The 17,391-nt window shown below is 50.1% G+C and overlaps 8 protein-coding genes across 8 annotated transcripts; 4 read left to right on the top strand and 4 right to left on the bottom strand.

Moving 5' to 3' along the window:
* The first annotated feature begins 758 nt into the window (after positions 1-758).
* BKA67DRAFT_172087 (kinase-like domain-containing protein) lies at positions 759-2,854 on the top strand. Its single transcript, XM_046095230.1, has one exon. It carries the CDS (start codon positions 854-856, stop codon positions 2,531-2,533), a length of 1,680 nt encoding a protein of 559 aa, XP_045961091.1. The 5' UTR covers positions 759-853; the 3' UTR covers positions 2,534-2,854.
* Positions 2,855-5,351: 2,497 nt separating this feature from the next.
* BKA67DRAFT_590654 (Glucanosyltransferase-domain-containing protein) lies at positions 5,352-6,764 on the top strand (the record flags this gene model as incomplete). The annotated part of the gene is made up of 3 exons (XM_046104612.1): positions 5,352-5,472; positions 5,523-5,734; positions 5,793-6,764. The coding sequence occupies 3 exons, from the start codon at positions 5,352-5,354 to the stop codon at positions 6,762-6,764; spliced, it is 1,305 nt and encodes a 434-aa protein (XP_045961092.1).
* A 1,058-nt stretch (positions 6,765-7,822) lies between these two features.
* On the top strand, positions 7,823-8,553 carry BKA67DRAFT_172107 (uncharacterized protein). The gene has a single exon (XM_046095231.1). The coding sequence runs from the start codon at positions 7,857-7,859 to the stop codon at positions 8,433-8,435; it is 579 nt and encodes a 192-aa protein (XP_045961093.1). The 5' UTR covers positions 7,823-7,856; the 3' UTR covers positions 8,436-8,553.
* Positions 8,554-9,996: 1,443 nt separating this feature from the next.
* BKA67DRAFT_553396 (uncharacterized protein) lies at positions 9,997-10,357 on the bottom strand. Its single transcript, XM_046101908.1, has one exon. It carries the CDS (start codon positions 10,293-10,295, stop codon positions 10,119-10,121), a length of 177 nt encoding a protein of 58 aa, XP_045961094.1. The 5' UTR covers positions 10,296-10,357; the 3' UTR covers positions 9,997-10,118.
* A 533-nt stretch (positions 10,358-10,890) lies between these two features.
* On the bottom strand, positions 10,891-12,352 carry BKA67DRAFT_655164 (ribosomal protein s5-like protein; the record flags this gene model as incomplete). Its single annotated transcript, XM_046106701.1, has 2 exons — positions 10,891-11,111; positions 11,179-12,352. The coding sequence occupies 2 exons, from the start codon at positions 12,350-12,352 to the stop codon at positions 10,891-10,893; spliced, it is 1,395 nt and encodes a 464-aa protein (XP_045961095.1).
* Positions 12,353-12,786: 434 nt separating this feature from the next.
* Positions 12,787-13,641, top strand: BKA67DRAFT_655165 (uncharacterized protein; the record flags this gene model as incomplete). Its single annotated transcript, XM_046106702.1, has 2 exons — positions 12,787-12,900; positions 13,432-13,641. 2 exons carry the CDS (start codon positions 12,787-12,789, stop codon positions 13,639-13,641), a joined length of 324 nt encoding a protein of 107 aa, XP_045961096.1.
* Positions 13,642-13,929: 288 nt separating this feature from the next.
* BKA67DRAFT_688244 (uncharacterized protein) lies at positions 13,930-15,789 on the bottom strand (the record flags this gene model as incomplete). The annotated part of the gene is made up of 3 exons (XM_046109069.1): positions 15,291-15,789; positions 14,709-15,242; positions 13,930-14,652 (listed from the first exon to the last, which is right to left on the bottom strand). The coding sequence occupies exons 1-3, from the start codon at positions 15,567-15,569 to the stop codon at positions 13,930-13,932; spliced, it is 1,536 nt and encodes a 511-aa protein (XP_045961097.1). The 5' UTR covers positions 15,570-15,789.
* Positions 15,790-15,977: 188 nt separating this feature from the next.
* On the bottom strand, positions 15,978-17,196 carry BKA67DRAFT_553402 (60S ribosomal protein L16). The gene is made up of 3 exons (XM_046101909.1): positions 16,700-17,196; positions 16,497-16,638; positions 15,978-16,444 (listed from the first exon to the last, which is right to left on the bottom strand). Exons 1-3 carry the CDS (start codon positions 17,117-17,119, stop codon positions 16,266-16,268), a joined length of 741 nt encoding a protein of 246 aa, XP_045961098.1. The 5' UTR covers positions 17,120-17,196; the 3' UTR covers positions 15,978-16,265.
* Between the last annotated feature and the right edge of the window lie 195 nt (positions 17,197-17,391).

Here is a 17,391-nt window from a genome sequence, read left to right on the forward strand (position 1 = left end):
CCCGATATTATGTGAGAAGGTCTGTATCATATGCATACATAGTATCTATTAAACAAGGGTTAATCCCAACTGAGTGGAAACGTGGGGGAGCATTGATCGCCAAGCACGTTGCCCACCAACCTGCCGGACCGACCGATGTACCTAGACTAGTGTAGTTTACAGTTTTACGGTAGTTCAGGTGAGGGCCAGCCGTTACTCTGATGCCAAGAGGCATCTTATTCGCACACGCATGCGACAACTGTTCGTACCAACATGCTTGCACGTGAATATACATTAATTACCGACCAACGCTTGGCCAAGTTTCAATGTCATGCCGTTCTTTTAATCCCGAAAATAATCGGATGGCAACAGAGCTGTGATACGTGCCCTAGACCCGTTGTCAACGCCAGTCCAATGTGCAGGGCGCTAAAGATGCCCACGCCTCCAACAGCTGTAGTTTCCTTATCTCTACCTTCGACTAACCAATAACATCAAGTAATGGTCCTCACAATCAGCTCGCTCCTAAAACGTAGGTCGGATCTGATGTCGCCTTTTGCTTGCTTTTTCTTCTTCTTCTTCTTCGTATATTCATGGCAGCTTTCCGCCAATGCCTGCTTGCAGCCTCCTTGCATATTTCGTACCCGGACGATATTGTGTTGCCCCTGGAAGAGGCAGCCCAGTTGAAGATATAATATCTCCTCGCTCGACACGAGGCAAATGAGAATTGGTCTATTCATTACAATCATAGGACCCCACACCTTCTCTGAGTTACATATATCTTGGTGTCCGTTGCTTTCAACCATTGCGATCCTGCGTTTACCGATGTACTTAGCAAACCCATTTCGATCAGTATGACCTTGCACCAGATCCACTCATGATGGCCTGGTGGGATAACTCTCGCATTGAAACGACTGTTACACGGCAGTTCGTCATTTCACATCTTCAACGAACGAACACTGAGAATCTGGATGAAGCCCTGGGTTTTGGCGATGGTTTGACAGATGGAACATACTGGGAATGGATAGAGACCAAGGCCAAGCGTATATTTTTGATTTTACTTGACATTGGAATCCCAGACCAAATTTTTGCCGCTGTTGACCACTCATGGGACGACGACGATCTCCCTTTCTCCTTGAATGATGTCGAACGAGTTACTGCTCAGACCGACCATAAGCTGAACTGGAAATTCTGGGACAGGCAATTCTACTATGTGCTGAGAGAAGTCGAAGGGGGCGCCCATGTGGTGTACGAGGATGACGAGGTCGTCCCTATCGACATTGTGGACAAAAGGCAGTCCGCTACTGCGATGAATCATAATCACTATGTCGACAGGGTAACACTTCCGAATGTACCGGAGCGAGCCTTCTGTCGTCGCAGGTTTCCGACTAGCAATATTCCAGCTGGTATGTCCCACGAAGACTTCTTGAAAGAAATAAGAAGTACCAAGAATATTTGCAACGAACACATTGTATCATATTTCGCTTCATATACTCATCTGGGGTCAGTATATGTGCTGCTCACATACCCAGGCGAATACAACCTTAAGGCTATCGTTTCAAATATACCGGCTTCTTTCAAGGCACTACCTAAACGCGAACGACAAATCCATATTTTGAACTGGATACACTGTCTAGCAGACTCTCTTTGCTATCTTCATGGCAGAAACCGTTCACACGGAAATATAAGGCCATCCTCCATCGCATTGGATTCACTTCATCGCATCTTGCTCGCTGATATGGCAAGTCTGAGTTTCGAAAACCTGGATAGTGTGTCAGAGAAGGCCGCCTTTAATAAGGAATCCTACGACTATGCCGCCCCTGAACAATGGTTTCGACCAGCAAGCAATTTGTCACTATATGGCAGAACTTCACTCATCTCGACCACCTCTGCGTTCTCTGTCAATCGAGGCGAGGTCGATCAGTCGAACATCATACATACGACCCCACATTTAGATCCTCAAGCCGCAGATATATTCTCCCTGGGCTGTGTCATCCTCGAGCTGATCGGCCTATTACTAAAGCGGCCCTCGAAGTCGTTTGCCGCTCATCGAGGCGCCAAGCACAAACTCGCCGGGCGCGGAGGTGCACCACTTGACACATCATTTCACAAGAACCTTGGCCAGGTCGAGTCATGGATGACAAATCTCGTTCAAGAAGCCAACAAGAAAGACGAGTTGATCTTTCGCGGTGTCGCACCGATTCTGCAGGTAGTGGCTCGCATGTTATCTGTCGCACCACAGGATCGACCGACTGCACGTGTGGTTGAGCAGCAGTTATACCGTGCCTTGACAAGCCATGGTATAGGTGAGCCGCATTGTGTACATCAATATGAGGGTTTCGATTTGGGCTTTCACGATCTCAGAATAAGGGATGATGGCGTGCCTATATCAATTTCGACAAGACGACACAGTGATCATAGGCTATCTCGCAGTGGAGGGAAGAGGCCGCTGAGTCCCAGGGATAGTGGGCTTTATCTCATGTCAAGAAGTCAGCCTATAGTGCGAGACCCACGAGCTGCCAACACGGCGGAATGGGATGCACCTGTCCATACCTGATGGTGACATGTGGCCTAGGAGATGGTGGAAGATACCAATGAGAGATAGGTTCGAAATATATTCATGCACCCCCGCTCCGCAGTTTCGTATGGTTATACTTGAACCCTTTCTTATTCGAATAAAGAATCATCATGTGTATCTCCCAATGAGTCGGCCTCTAATCATATAAACCATCAAGGAATAATATCATATCTTCTTTGATACTTTTGTTGTAGTACAGTATATCATAATGCACAGACCTCGTGTTTCTGCTAATTGTATTTGTGATTGAAGATCAGCAGCGAGTCATGATAGCCACAGCAGTGAGATCTCAACCAAATGCATGACACTTGTGCTCTATCACAAACCGATGTCCCGTCCGGCACTAGACTTGTTAGTTAACGCATTCGCGCTTCATGCACCTTAAGTATGCTGACTTGGTATAATTCAGTAGATGCAAGCTGTAGTAGTTTGAAACACAAGAAGCCACGAAGGCAGCGGGGATATGCTTTGAGCATGAAGGAGCTCAAAGGCTGATGTGGGGGTCACTGTAATCTATATTGCTCAAGCAATCCGAAGGCCGCCCCGTGTGCGGAGCTCGGTATCGACTGCAAGCTCTGTACCAAACGTGAGTCTTTACATCATGTCTTCCCGCGATATGTTTCAAAGCGATACTATATATTGACGACGCATATAAGGGGAAGCATGATCCATGTTGCCATGGTACGCGGAAGGGGTATGACTCTCATTCGCGGAAGGTAAAATAATGTGTATCTGATTCATGTATGGCCGACTTGAAGCGATAGAGGTTGTGCTAGAGCAAGTGGCGTATACATAAATTCATAAAGGTTATAATTAATTCCTAAGCATCTCACGTGGCATATTAGTATAACATAGATAACTCCGAAAGTCACTAACCAGATAAGTGGTCCCAAAATGGAAATTCAGTAGCATAATATGGAATAGGACCGGCTATTGTGGTTAGACTAATCAATGTTCGAGTTTATACAAGTTCGTGAAGCGGAGTTGGGAATGATGTTACTGATACTAAACAATACTATACATGGCTATCCAATACCAATGCGATCGACATTCCATGTTCCACGAGCGACTTGTCCTTCCGAAGTCCTTTACCAATCAAGTTCACAATCAGGGTTGCAGCTTCTCATTTGACTGAGTTAGGTAGATGGCATGCAACATAGCCTAGCCTGGACTGCATAACAGCTTGTTTGGGGGTGTTTGTTGAGAGACACGGGGCCCCCTGCATGAGGTTATTTTGTGCAGTTCTCAGATTGTCGCGACATTGTTGCGTCATAGCAGAGAAAACCATGTCCGTCGGCAATTGGCGCTTCAAAAGTGCCACCGACTTTCACGTTTTTGTCTTGGCGCTTATTTTGGACTCCCTCAGGCCCTTGTAACGACAGACGCCAAAGCATGGTTCTGTAAGGACGGCCAATTTCGCGAGTAGATACCCATGGTCTATCGGTGGGACGACGCGATCCTCGTTCAATTTATTGAATTCCGCCACGCCCAGACGCTGGACTCGGATCAAGCAATGACAAGAGAACGACCCATCGCGTTTGGCGATCTGGAGAAGGTCTTGGCGGCTGTGGGTGAAGTTGCAAAGATTTGAGGCGATATGTCTTGGATCCCTCTCAGATCCTCTTTGATTCATGGTCTGGGCTTAAAGCTTGGACCTAAAAACACGACACGAAACAGCCGGATCCAAAGTTAGCAACCATTGTTGCCGAGTGACATAGGCCTAAAAAGATGTGCGCGACAACAGAGGCACACTCGATACCTGCACCTCTCCGTAACAACACAATTTGGGAAAATCATTCTGGCACGATTCGTCGGCACGAGTCGCTAGAAGTCAAAGCTAAGCAAGCACTAGGATACTATGAGGACCTAGTCCGTTCTAGCCGTGCCAAGGATACTATCCACGCAATGCTGCCCCTGGAGCCTGCGAGCTTTGCCAGCTTGACTCGAACTAAGCTGGAAAGGGCCGTGATCTAAGCAATCTCGGTCTCTTCCAGACGTGGGTACTGTACATAGTGCTAACCTAGCAGCTTTGTGCATTGCAGCAAAATGTCCGGAGTTGCTCACCGACGGGGCCTATCACATCGATGGTCTGCTGGGGATTCTCACCAGAAACCAAGGCAATGCCATCCTAAAGCTCCTTTGCCAGGTACCTCGAGATGCTCGCTAGCAAGGACTAGCCAATGATGGCTTATGGATAGCTCCCTGTAGCTTGGCAAAAGCCGCAAGCCGTTTGATGCAGACCAGGGGCAGAATGAGTAGTGCAAACACCAGTGGATTCACTCCAGCATCATGACTTTTCTCATCATGGCCTTGCGTTTGGTCTCTTTTCCCTCTTTCCTCCACATCTCCCCACGCCGAATTTGTTGGATATCCCTCGTTTGCGGAGAGGCTGAAGTGTGAACGGATCACTTGTTTGATCGTTTTTTGTCTGCGGATTGTCGGTCATTCCTGAAGTTGCGTAGAGTTCCCAGTCGACTCACAACTTTCACTCGCTGTGTTCGTTCAGTTTCGCGTTCCCAAGCTGTTGTCGTTCGCTCTTCGAATCTATCGCAAACACTTGTTGCTGAGAACAGACCTTTCGACGAGGCGCAGATAGTTGGATACTGCCCTGAACCGTATCGACGTTCAGAACTGCAAGCTTTCCACAGCCGACAAATCTTTTTGCACGGCTCCTGGCAGAAATATACTTGAAGAATCTTGGAACCAATTGCTTGAAACCCTGGAATTTTTTCGCCCTTTTGGATACCATTAGACCACAGGCTATATATATATTCAGCGTTTCTACACGATATCCACGATGCGTTCTTCGTTTTGGCTCGCAGCCGCTCTTGGCAGCGCCACCACCTCGGCCATTGCCACGATCGAGGCAGTTGGCAGCAAGTTCTTCACTAGTGATGGTGACCAGTTCTTCATCAAGGGTATGTTCGCGAACTTGCTTCAATGCGCGAAATTGCTAATGTATGACCAGGTGTTGCGTATCAGTTGGTACCCGATGACCCACTGATTGACACCGAGCAATGCACCAGAGATGCTACTTTGATGAGCGAACTGGGAGCCAACACGATCCGTGTCTACCATGTCGATGCTGATGCTGACCACGACGGCTGCATGTCTGCTTTCGCCGACGCTGGTATCTACGCCATGATCGACATGGACACGTTCTCAAGCTACATTTTGCCGGTAAGTTGCATCTTTGCATGTTATGTCTTTTTATAAATCGTCTTGCTGACCGCAATAGGGTGATTTATACTGGAACCAGACACAGTATGAGAGCTACGCCAAGGTCATGGATACCTTTCAAGGATATGACAACCTTCTTGGTCTTTTCGTGGGCAACGAGATTATTGCTACCAACAACCAGTCCATCGCTGCTCCATTCATCAAGGCAGCTGCCCGTGATCTGAAGGCTCACAGAAAGTCCAAAGGTTACCGTGAAATCCCCATTGGCTATTCTGCTGCAGACATCGCCGAGCTTCGACCCATGTTGCAGGATTATTTGACATGCGGTGGAAACGCCTCCGAGAACATTGACTTTTTCGGTCTGAATTCATATGAATGGTGCGACCCGGCAACATACCAGACTTCTGGCTATGCCAACTTGCAAGCAGACGCAGGCAATTTCCCGGTTCCTATCTTCTTTTCGGAGACAGGATGTAATGTCCCCGGCCCTCGTGTGTTCGATGATCAAGCTGCCATTTTTGGTTCCAACATGGTCAGTGACTGGAGTGGAGCCATCGTCTATGAGTGGATTCAAGAGGCAAACAACTATGGTTTGATCTCATACGGCCCCTCGGTTGCCGCCACCGTGACTGGAACTGACATTGACGGCGGATACACCCGAAAGGGAACGCCGACACCTGTTAGCCCCGACTTCAGCAACCTGAAGAGCCAATGGGCCAGCATCACGCCTACTGGAGTTGCCAAGTCCGCCTACGATGCCTCAAGTGTTTCTACTCGATCTTGCCCGGCGTCCACATCCGGCGGCTGGTTGATCGATGGTAATGTGGCCCTGCCCAGTCTAGGGGCTACGTTCACTAGCACGGCGGGATATTCTAGCACACCTTCGGCGACAGGCAGTGCAACCGGTACTGCAGCTTCAGCATCGTCTACCAAGAACGCGGGGAACCAAGCTGTCTCTGGCACCAAGGAGCTCACTGGAATGGCCGCCGGTCTCGCGAGTGTCCTTCTTATTTTCACATTCTGGCTTTGATCGCCCGACCGACGAAGATGAAGTGAAGATTATTTGACAGTAGCTTTCAATTCTTTGTGTCACAATTCATCTGCTTGATCGTGGGTGGCATTTACCGAGGTTCTCAGAGAGACTCCTCGCCAACTTGCGCTGGAACAGGAAGCAATAATGCGTTAGAGATATGAATGACGGTACACAGCACGGCGTCGCTTTTTTGCATTCGAGTACATATAGTTGCGTCGCGTTCGGCGTTGCACATGAGGTTCATCTATTGATGGCCAATTTCGCAGTGATGCTCAAGCACCTGGAGGTTTGATCTTTTCACCTCGGGAGCTTGGGGAGCATGGAAGGTCCTTACAGGAGGACTTCTTCTACCTGGTGACGAGGCTGGCAGTATGATGCATAGCTTTATCTAATTGCTAATGGCAGTGGAGTAATGCATACCCAGGAATAGCTATGCAGCTTGAAATACGAAATATTGCTCAACTCTTGAACAGCCACTCTGATTGTGATACATTAGCTGCATGTAATGAAGAGTACCCGGCATTTTGTCATGAATACTGGTAAAACAGACTTGTACGTATTGATCTGTACTGCGGACATCTCGCAACCAGCTCATAAAAACGTTCGATATTGAGCAAATAATAGAAGGCATTTTGGTATCACATGACATGAATTCAGACACCTATTGCGGTTGCCACAAACGTCTGTTCCACATGAAGCACAGCACTAACCGAAAGTAATGTCAAATGAATCAGGGTTGATGAGTCCCTTTCTCGTCGTTCTTGACACCTGGGGAGACGGCGTCATGGCCACGGCTTAGGTGCAGTCCGGCCTGTAGCGACTTCCCTGGGGAACGTGCTGCTGTTAACAGGAGGTCGTCATTGAAACAGTCTACATATTGTGACCGACTCGGGAAATACATGGTTCCTCACTTCGATTATAACACAACCACACTCTGGATGTTTAGCTTTAAATCGCTCCTATGACCTAGAGAACTCCTTGCACCTTCGATCACACGACATAAAAATTTTTTAATTTTTTTTTAATTATTTTTGGTATTGGTACCAGATAGTCATCCCGAAAGTCGCTCATACCAGTGGGGAGATTAAGATGAAAGAAAACAGGCCAGGCGTGGCGAGCTCTCGAAAAGCCTCTGGTCAGCCAGACCGTCTTAAGTGTCCTTCCCATGAGCGCAAGAAATGGACGATTGACAAGATCTATTTCGATTGGCATCGCTGGGTTCCTCTGCGTGACCATCCGAACTTGAGATGGGCATTGGCAATTGTTTCCGCAGTCATCATCGTTGCTATCATGATCGTGGGCATCGTTTTCACGGCGGAATACTACTCCTGGTACTATGCCTCAGGGGCTTGGGTCTGGGCTCACGCAAAGACGAATATCACTCAGACCGTTGTTTCCTCGACAAATATCGTGGACAAAATCGAAACGCTGCCTGCTAGAGCCAGTGCACAGACGACGGAGAGACTGGCCGGAAAAGATGATAAATACGACAACAAGGCGAGATATATAGCCGGAATTCGGCAGACGACCCTTTGCGACCCTCGATGGAGTTGTGCTCGATTTGATCAGCCAGAACGTGTCCCCCCCCCCCTCTCTCTCGCTCTCTCTCTCTTTGTCTTTCTCTGTCTCTCTCTCATTCCTGCACCAACTTGCTTTGATGACGACTAACAAGAATGCATATTGAAGGCAATATGCTGCGAGACTGGGATGTACTGCCAGCAAACAGACCTTGATCTAAGCAATTCTGGCACATATTGCTGCAAAAACGCGAGCTGTCCCGAAGAGGACCACCTAGGTCGGCCGGCAGTATGCGCTGTCGACCTCACACAATGCAGCTTGGATGATGGCGGCGGATGTTGCCCTTATGGTACCGTCTGTCTCACGGATGGATGTGCGATATGGAGTCAAAACGCACCCGACGGTGACGATGTGCCGTCAGACACAGGCGGTGCCCAGCCTACGCATACTGCTGACGTCCCACATATCGTTGTGACAGCGCACAAAATGGGTGAAGTCCCAAGTCGAGGGCACAGGGGAATTGGGCATAGAAATTGGTCTGGAATAGAGATATTGGCTCTAGCATTTGCCGTCTCGTTGACTTGGGGAGTAGCCTTTTGGAGATAGGCGGTACGAAGCATGATGTATAAGTGTTGAGACTCATGAGAATCCGCATCACTGCGAGCAGTCACCATGATAGATCGTGACAGGAAATGTAAGATACTCTGCGGCCTCTCTGGGAACATGAAAAGACCTTGTATGATCTGCGCTCTCATAGCATCCGAAGCATCTATTCTTGAACTGTCACATTGTGTTAAAGATTTTGTCGGATCACGAGCCAACAAAACATCTGCGTCATCCTGAATTGGAAGTATGTGAGTTCAGAGAGCAGGTCATCGTTCTTCTTTCTAGAGAGGAGAAAAAAAAGAAGGGAGGGGCGGGGATGTCGATAGGGAACTCCTCGATGAAGTCGATGCATTCAATGGGAATTTTTGAGACCGTGAGAGCAGTCGGCCGAGATGAACGTGCGGATTGAGCCATTGTGAGAATGGGCATGGAAGCGCATCGTTTGATGTCCCCAGTCACGACAGAAAGCCCATCATGTGAGGATCAGTCCTGAGGGATGCTGGCATCTCTCATATGATCACAGTGGAAAGAATTCCCGCCAAGAGACCTTATCGAGCCAGACTCAGGGCACTTCGACATAGCTTACACACCACGGGGGCTAACAAGCTATCAATGGATTCATTGCACAAGAAGAGCCTCATGGCTAAGTAGAGATCTGGGTTAAAGATTGCGAGCGAGAAGAGGATGGGACGCTGCAGGCGTGCATCTAAGTCACATCTGCCCCGCCACGAATTCATTATAATAAGCACAGGTCGGCCGGTCCACTATCGGAACGTCTTTTTGGCGGGGTCCATTTGTTGCAACACCAAACGCCCCAGGCAACCTCCGCAACTTGAACGCGACGCAACGCGTCTCCAGCAACTCTACCTGTGATAGTAGACGGCCAGCCGGCTCAGCTCCCCTGATATCTCATTCGTCAAGGACCTCGCCCATCGGCACCATGGAACAGCCGCAGCCGAACCCCCTGCTCTCGCCCCCGAGCTCACTCCGCTGGAGCAGGAAGTGCTCGAGGAGTACGAACGTCTGGCCGAGAATATGAAGAATGTACGGTAGTTTCCTCTCTTCCTCCCTTTCTTCTTCTCCTCCTCCTCTCCCCTTTATTCTTCTCCTCCTCCTCCTCCTTCTTCTTCTATTTTGCTTCTTCTCCCATCTAGCCCTGGGACACGAAAACATCTCATCCAATTCCCTGCCCTTCTGTGGTGACTGACAACAAATACGTGTATCCAGCTAGCATCGATTCTCGACACCATGGCGAAGCAGCCCACGACCGAGATCCTCGACGGCCTGCGCGAGCTCGAGCGCAAGACGAGCCTGGTGTTCACGCTGCTCAAGGCCAGCGTGTACAGCATAGTGCTGCAGCAGGAGATCGAGTGGGGCAACCAGGGCCGTTGAGCGTGTTGCCATCGGAGGGACGGAAAAGACGCAGATTACGACGCCAGAAGGATGAACAGAGAAGATCCGCGGCCGCAGCAGCAGCAACAACAACAGCAGTTAGGTGCTCTTCTCGGAATGCAGCAGACATAAAAAGCTGTACGTTTAGCCCATCAAGAGGTCAGCACTACGGATGGGGGAGGTATGGACTAAACATATACCGTTGCTCAGAGGCAAAACACGGAGACGCAATAGTATGCGAAGCCCAAGCTCCGCAGCCGTCGAGCTATGCGACTAGGCGTAGGGTTCGAGCGGTCGTGCGAGCGTGGAGAAAGCCTTTGGGGGAGATGTAAGAGGACCTAGCCGATATGAGAAGCACGTATGGCGCTCGAGAGGCTTGCGCCGTGGGTGAGACCCGGCTGGACATGAGAGAGATAATGCCTGATGTGGGAGGTGTCACACAATGCCCCAAGCTCAAGACGCGCAAGATGGAATGCAGCTTATGCCGTTTTCTAGTCAGGATCTGATACAGATACACATACACAAAATGTTCATTCATGTAATACACAGCGCGAAGCCGGGAGGAAGTCTTATATCTACAGCTTTTGGTACAATGAAGATGCTCTAATTATAACACATTGCCGCCAAAGTACACTTTTCGTACGTCGACGAGCTTCTTGCCCCTTCCGATGGCGATCTCATTCGGGTCCTTCTGGTTGGTCAGGGCATGGAAGGTCGCCTTAACAGAGTTCATTGGGTTTCTCGAACGTGGCATGCTGCCGGCAATATCGTGGATGCCGCAGGCGCGGAACATTTCAAAGAGACGGGCGGGAACTCGGAGACCAAACCCTAGCAGGATGATTAGCAAGATTAATCACCACCATGAGGAGGAAAAAAAGGAAGTGGGGGTTCTTACCTGGGGGGCGGGCCTGTAGCTTCACAATGGTGGCGCCGATCTTGGCCGTCACGTCTCCGTGGATTGTCCTGTCCTCGTACCGCCTGATGGGTTGCATATTTCTGATGGCAAGGAGCTTGGCCTTCTGAACGGCAACACCGTTCTCAACTGACTTGGCCTCTCCAATACCCAAGCGGCCGTTCTTGTTGCCGGCAATGGCCATGACCCAGACACTTCGAATCTTTCCTAGACGAGTCTGGTTGTGGACCATGCGCACAACCAAAACCTTGCACGTAAGTTCTTTCATCTGTTTGACTGACATGCCGGTTCGCTTCTTGAGATCTTGGTAGATACCATCATCGTCCAGACCTTGATCCTCGGGATCGATGGGGCTGCTGTACAGGCCGGTAACACCAGGAATGTCCTTCCCTAGACTAGGTGCCAGTGCAGAAGCCGATGGCCTGTTTCCATCGTTGAGCATCGAGGTCTCGAAGAAATGGGCTGCCGCTTGAACGCTCTCGGGCAGTTTCTGCCTCTCTGCATTTTCTCTGACTTGACGTACGACATCGGTTATGATTCTCTTCTTTTCCTGGGGCGGTTTTGCCTCCCACTCCTTTTCGGTGAAGGAGGTTCGCGCCAGGAGCGACTTGATGTGTGCGTCCTGGCCCTCAAAAAAGTCGAGCAAGTGCTCCTCTTCCGTCAACCACTTCGCGTCTTCCTTGGGTTGTGTCGACTTCTTGGGTTGTCTGTCGATGGTGGGCACGATACGACTGAAATCGTCCAGGTACGGCAGCCTGTACGGGTCTTTTCTCAGACGGCCTTGTACGGACAGATCCTGGGGGTCTATGGCGGCTTCACCAGCCTCGAGCGCCTCCATCTGTTCCGATGTGTAGTGCTTCTTCAGGATCTCGAGCTCCTCGGGGGTGTACGGCTGGAATTGCTCCTTGGCGTGCTTCTCGACTGTCGCCTCGTAGTCTGCTCTGTATTCGTTGTATGTCCTCGGCTTGGCCGGGTCGACCAGGCCCATCTCCTCTGCATTGATACTGGCGAAGCGTGGTTTCCTCCTCTTCTCGAGGCGGGCGGAGCTATGAAAGGAGGCGGCATAGCACTGTGGTATCGATGCTGCGGCAGATGGTCTGACTGCGGCGGCCAGGCGCCGTGACAGCACTGATCGTGCTGAAGTGGCGACACTCATCGCATCGTCCAGAGCCCAGGCGTGCTCTTGTCAATAAGTCGGAAATTGGGTCGAGATAGCTCACTCCTATGCTGGCTACCCAAGGTCCAGTTGGATAGCTTCAATAATTTTTTGAGGATCAATTGCAGCGCACGGATTTACTATTCAGCCGGCACCAGCTGAGCAAATTGGCTGCAGGCGGCGTAGCGAACAGGAGGAGAAAGCCACTGTACTATCAGTCACTGCAGATCCGCTAAAAGCTGCTAGGGGGTTTCCGAACAGGGGGTAGGGGGTGGGGGCGTCTCCCCTGACAGGTTATGTATGTAGTTAGTCTAGACTATGTAGTCAGCACAAAAAGGTTAAGCAAGTATCGAAGCTGCAGTCACCAAACGCCTTCGGCTCTATGGCCATGTTATCTGATGCACATCACAAGCTATAGTCTCGTAGATGAGATCATGACGCGACATGGGGATGTTGCCGTGCCGTCCTTCTTCAACACCACAAGTCGTACAGCTAGCGGACCACCTTTGGCGCCCGCGACATCCCCTGTAGCCAGGCCAATCATGCCCGTGAGCTCAAAATCAGTCGACTCTGCTGCATCTCTGAAACGCCAGAGTTTCGCAGGGGTCACCACGACGACTTCAGGAACCTCCCAAGCAGGAATGGTTGCTGTCTCGAGCCTCCTCCTCCGACCCCGATGCCTGCTGGTTTCGATTTTTTGAGGTTCTTCTATCAGCCAAGCGGCTGCCATCACGTCCTTCCTACTCTCCTGTTTTTGCCTTTGTTTTCTGGATCGTGCTTCAGTTGATTCCATCATTTCGCTTTATTCTTCTTCTGCTTCCTCTTCTTCGTGACTGGCGCACCGATATCGACATCTGCCGACCACCGTCCTTTTACCACTTTGTAATAATCGATACCTTTGCACTTCAAGCCATTTGATACCCGACTCGCAAGGAACGTCAGGCACGTCGCAAGCGCTCTCCAAGCCAACCTCGGCAACACTCTTCCCAACACCTAATAAAGGCAACCTTTTTCAAACCACAAGAATGGCTGCCCTGGTCAAAGACCAAAATGGAAACGAAATTAACGGTGGCGGACAGTTTGGATGGTTCCTCAAAATTGGTGCTACCCCCGAGGCCGTTGCCGTCTTGAACGATCAAACATTTCTCTTCCCTCAGCTCCTTGCCGTTCTGGTTATCATCTCTCTGCAAATCACTTGCCATTGGTACATCCACTACGCCACTCTGAAGCCCGAGCAAAAGAAGAAGAAAGAAAAGAAGGGCGCCGCCAAACCACCAGCTGCGAGATAGTCGCTCATTGCCAATCTCACGTCGTATGGGTTGGCGGTGGACACTAGATTGCAAGACGTATTCGATGTGGTTGATGGTTAATAGAATGCGAGAAGGCCAAATGTTTTCTGGGGGTTCGGAAGGGCGGCTGAGTCGCAATGATTTGTTTTTGGTTCGATGTCACCGCTGGAAAGACCAGCAAGGAGCTTTATTTGACAGCTGAAAAGGCGCACACTCTGATCGAGATGGTAGCCTCACTTGCAGGGCCTATATAGGTCATCTCGCATGCTATCAGACGGCCATGACTTGTCAATATATATTGTGAAATTGATCTATCGTCTCATCGTCCTCAACATAAAGATCCTCTTGGAGCTCGCTGCTCCCTCGAGTTTTCTGTGTTAGATATTCCTGTCGATGTGACAATGGGAGACGGTCAATGCCAGCCTCAGAGAATCTTGTCAGTTGAGTTGTTTGTTCATCCTGATTCGCCTCCCAAACATGCGAATCTGGATCGTTCCAGAATCCACATTCAATTTCCCGTTTATCCCCATATGCCGCTTTAAGACATCTCGCCTCCATGTTGGCATTCCACTCGCTCACAGAAGCACCGATATCATCAGTGTTTATTTCAGACTCTTCTAAACGGTCCTCAAGGTCGTAATCCTGCGAATTTGGACGGGAATCATCGTAGTGCATGGGAGAGCCATGCATCATGTTTCTATCCTCAGTCGCATCCGCGCAGAGATGAGATTCCCAATCTTCTAATTCCATTCGCCTGGAATGCTGATCAACTTTTCTCAAAGCAGGCTGTGTCCCAACTGCAATGTCTAGAGATGCACGTAACATCGTCCATAGTTGCTGTTGTATGGGTGTCCGCGCTTTGTCATGCGGTCTGTGGGAATTCTCTATCGACTCGTCATCGCCGCGTCCGGTAAATCCTTCAACTTTTCGATGTATTGACAATCGCCAATTCGAAGCATTGATGATAGTATCAGATATGGCCGAGAAAGTACGGGCATAAGTCGCTGTTGTCTGATATGAAATCTTGTTCAGTCTTGGCATGTGTCCCAGTATGAAATTCTACATACTTGCATATAATGGGCATTGAATACTGTTGGTGCTAGTTCCAATAATGTTGGTGAGATTGGAGGCCCGACTCGGATACCTCGAAACGTTCTTTTCAGGCCAAAGATCTTATATAGAGTTGCGAGAGCCAAGTCACCCGTGCTGCGGCGGAGCTGTAAGGCGTCGCTGTTTGCTGTTCCGTTGTGCAGCAAGACATGCCCGTCCAGCCCATATATCGCTGGTGAGTACTCGACGGGCTGTTCGAGTGGCGCCAATTCTTCTTCTTGTCCTTCAAAACTAGGGTGCTCTTCGCGAAATCCAGGCTCATGCTCAGCGTCATGGCTCAGGAGACAATCGTCATCCGGCGTCGAACGTGAGTGGTACTCAAGGGAACACACCAGTCCGTTTGCCGTGCTGGTCGGAATGCCGGGCGGAGACAACAACGCGGAGGCCTTGTCTGGGTGTTCGACCTCAAACAGCAGATCAGGATCGCCCTGGGATTCGGGGTCGTACGTGACTTCTGTACACTTGATCGAGACTCCAAGCATATCCCAAAGCTGCCCTTTTAGTGTTCCATCATGAAACGATAGCAGAAACCAACTTACCGTCGAGAGAGCAATTGTGATGGCAAGATGCTCGAGGAAATTACTTTCTGGTGGTATTGCATTCGTCGTATGACCATCAAACCGCAGAGACAGCTGAAGATAGAAGATGTTGGGCGGCAAAAGCCATAGTTTCTCGGCTTGAATACTGTCGTATAGTTGGTGGCAATCTAGTCGAGAAGCATCCTTACCTGATACGAAAAGATGTGATGATACTACCAAGTGCAAGCCAGAACTACGCGCGGACAGCTCGAAATCGTCTAGTTCGACACATTGCGACATGTTCCTAGTATTTCATAAGAGTAGAAGGCTTTAGGGCTGGACTTTTGTTGAATATATCAAGCTTTGAGGCAGGGGTTCACCAAAGGTTGAAGCTGCTTCATGTTGTCTTGTAAATGACACAAAGCCTTCAGGTTGGCATGCGGAAGAGGAGGTTTGATATGTGGGAGAAAACAAGAAACGGAAGTAGAGTACGCAAGCGTAGCGGGTCGGGAAGGCACTCCTCACCCCCTTTTGAAGCTGAAGAGTTTGTCACCCACTTACACCTTCCCCTTACACAAGACTCAAACGTGCGCGCTTATCCACGCCGAAGTATTACGCTGATGCAAACTTCTTTCACTAGACACATACCTGGGTCGTTCTCGCATTGCTAACATTGACATTTCAAAATATTACATGTTCCCTTTGAGACTGAGTGTCAGAGGAACAAGGGCACAGTTGTTCGCCTCAATGAGCAAGATTCGATGTAATAGGTATATGAACCTAGGTAGACAAATCTCATGCGGTTGTGTTGGGCGCATACTGATACACCCAGCAACTCGAAAAGCCTTCATGTTTAATTCTATTTTTACCGAGGCATAGGCACTCTACGCCGGGCCCGTCATACACGTCAACAGGGGCGTCCCCGCGGAAATGGAGGTGCTAGCGGCGATGTAGAGTCGTAGAGTACAGGTATAATACATCTGAAGTTTTGAGCACCTACGGGGTAGCATCCAGAGGCTTTTCTGCCTCAAGGGTGGTAGTAGGGGATGGTACTGGGTGCAGTTGAGCAGCATCGATCTTCCTCCTCGGTCTCTTCAACTCTTCCAGGGTGATACCGTCCAACTTTGTGATGCCTACCATGGGGGGCTCTCCCTTCTTTACAAACTCCCACTGCCCTAAAAGGGGATTAGCTGCTGGGCACCAAGCTGGGAAACGAGAGGGTCCTACCTGGTAGCTTGTTTCCGGCCAGGCGGAATGCATCACGAACAACCTGCTCGTGGACCATGCCCTTCAGTTCGAGGACGATCTGGTTGATGGCAACTCTAGTAGCCCAGTGGTCGAAGGAACCTTTTCCTTTACCCATACGCACCTGAATGGGTGATATTTAGCAGGGGGGCCCGGGCAATAGGGCAAAAGATGGGCAGACGAACCTCGTTGCCGCTCACGAAGACGCCAACATCACAGTTCACCCTTGTGTAGATGCGGTACTTCTCTCCACGTAACCTTTGCTTGATTGTGTCGTGGGCGACCTTCAATTGCTGTGAACTTATTCGTCGATCGTGGTCGGTCATGCGCAGGCCGTAGTCGCCCCATGCGACAGTGGTTCCCTTGATCGAACCGCCGGTGGGAACTCGAGGTCGGCCCTTCATCATTTTCTTCTTGCGCTCCAGTCGAGGCTCTAACCAACTGGCCTTGGCCGTTGTGGCAGAGAAAGCCCGTACGCTGGTGAAGATGGGACATGTGGTTTGCCTCGAGGCGGCAGTCAGACACGGACCGAGCGAGGGTCTGGCTGCGGAGATGGTGAGGCCCCTGAGAGCGCCGACAAGGCCCAAGGAAGTGTTGGAAGCCATGGTGGCCGTAAAGCGTAATGAGTCGCGGGTTGAGGCTTGGAGCTCTGCTTCAAGACTCGAAATTTCGGGAATTGAAGCTGTCGCCCAGGATTTAGCGTTTGCAAGCGACCTCCAGGTACGTACCTCGACTTGTTTTGGGGCGGGTCTCGGTCTTTCCTCGAGACTGGCCAGTGGAGACTGGGACAGTGGAGACTCACCTGGCCGGCCCGGGCAATGATCAAGCCCAGGCTGAAGCTGCAGGTGCCTGCTGATTGCCTAGCCCTGCCTGCTGT

This window comes from Truncatella angustata (assembly GCF_020726525.1).
Source record: "Truncatella angustata strain MPI-SDFR-AT-0073 chromosome Unknown BKA67scaffold_2, whole genome shotgun sequence".
Taxonomy (NCBI): domain Eukaryota; kingdom Fungi; phylum Ascomycota; class Sordariomycetes; order Amphisphaeriales; family Sporocadaceae; genus Truncatella; species Truncatella angustata.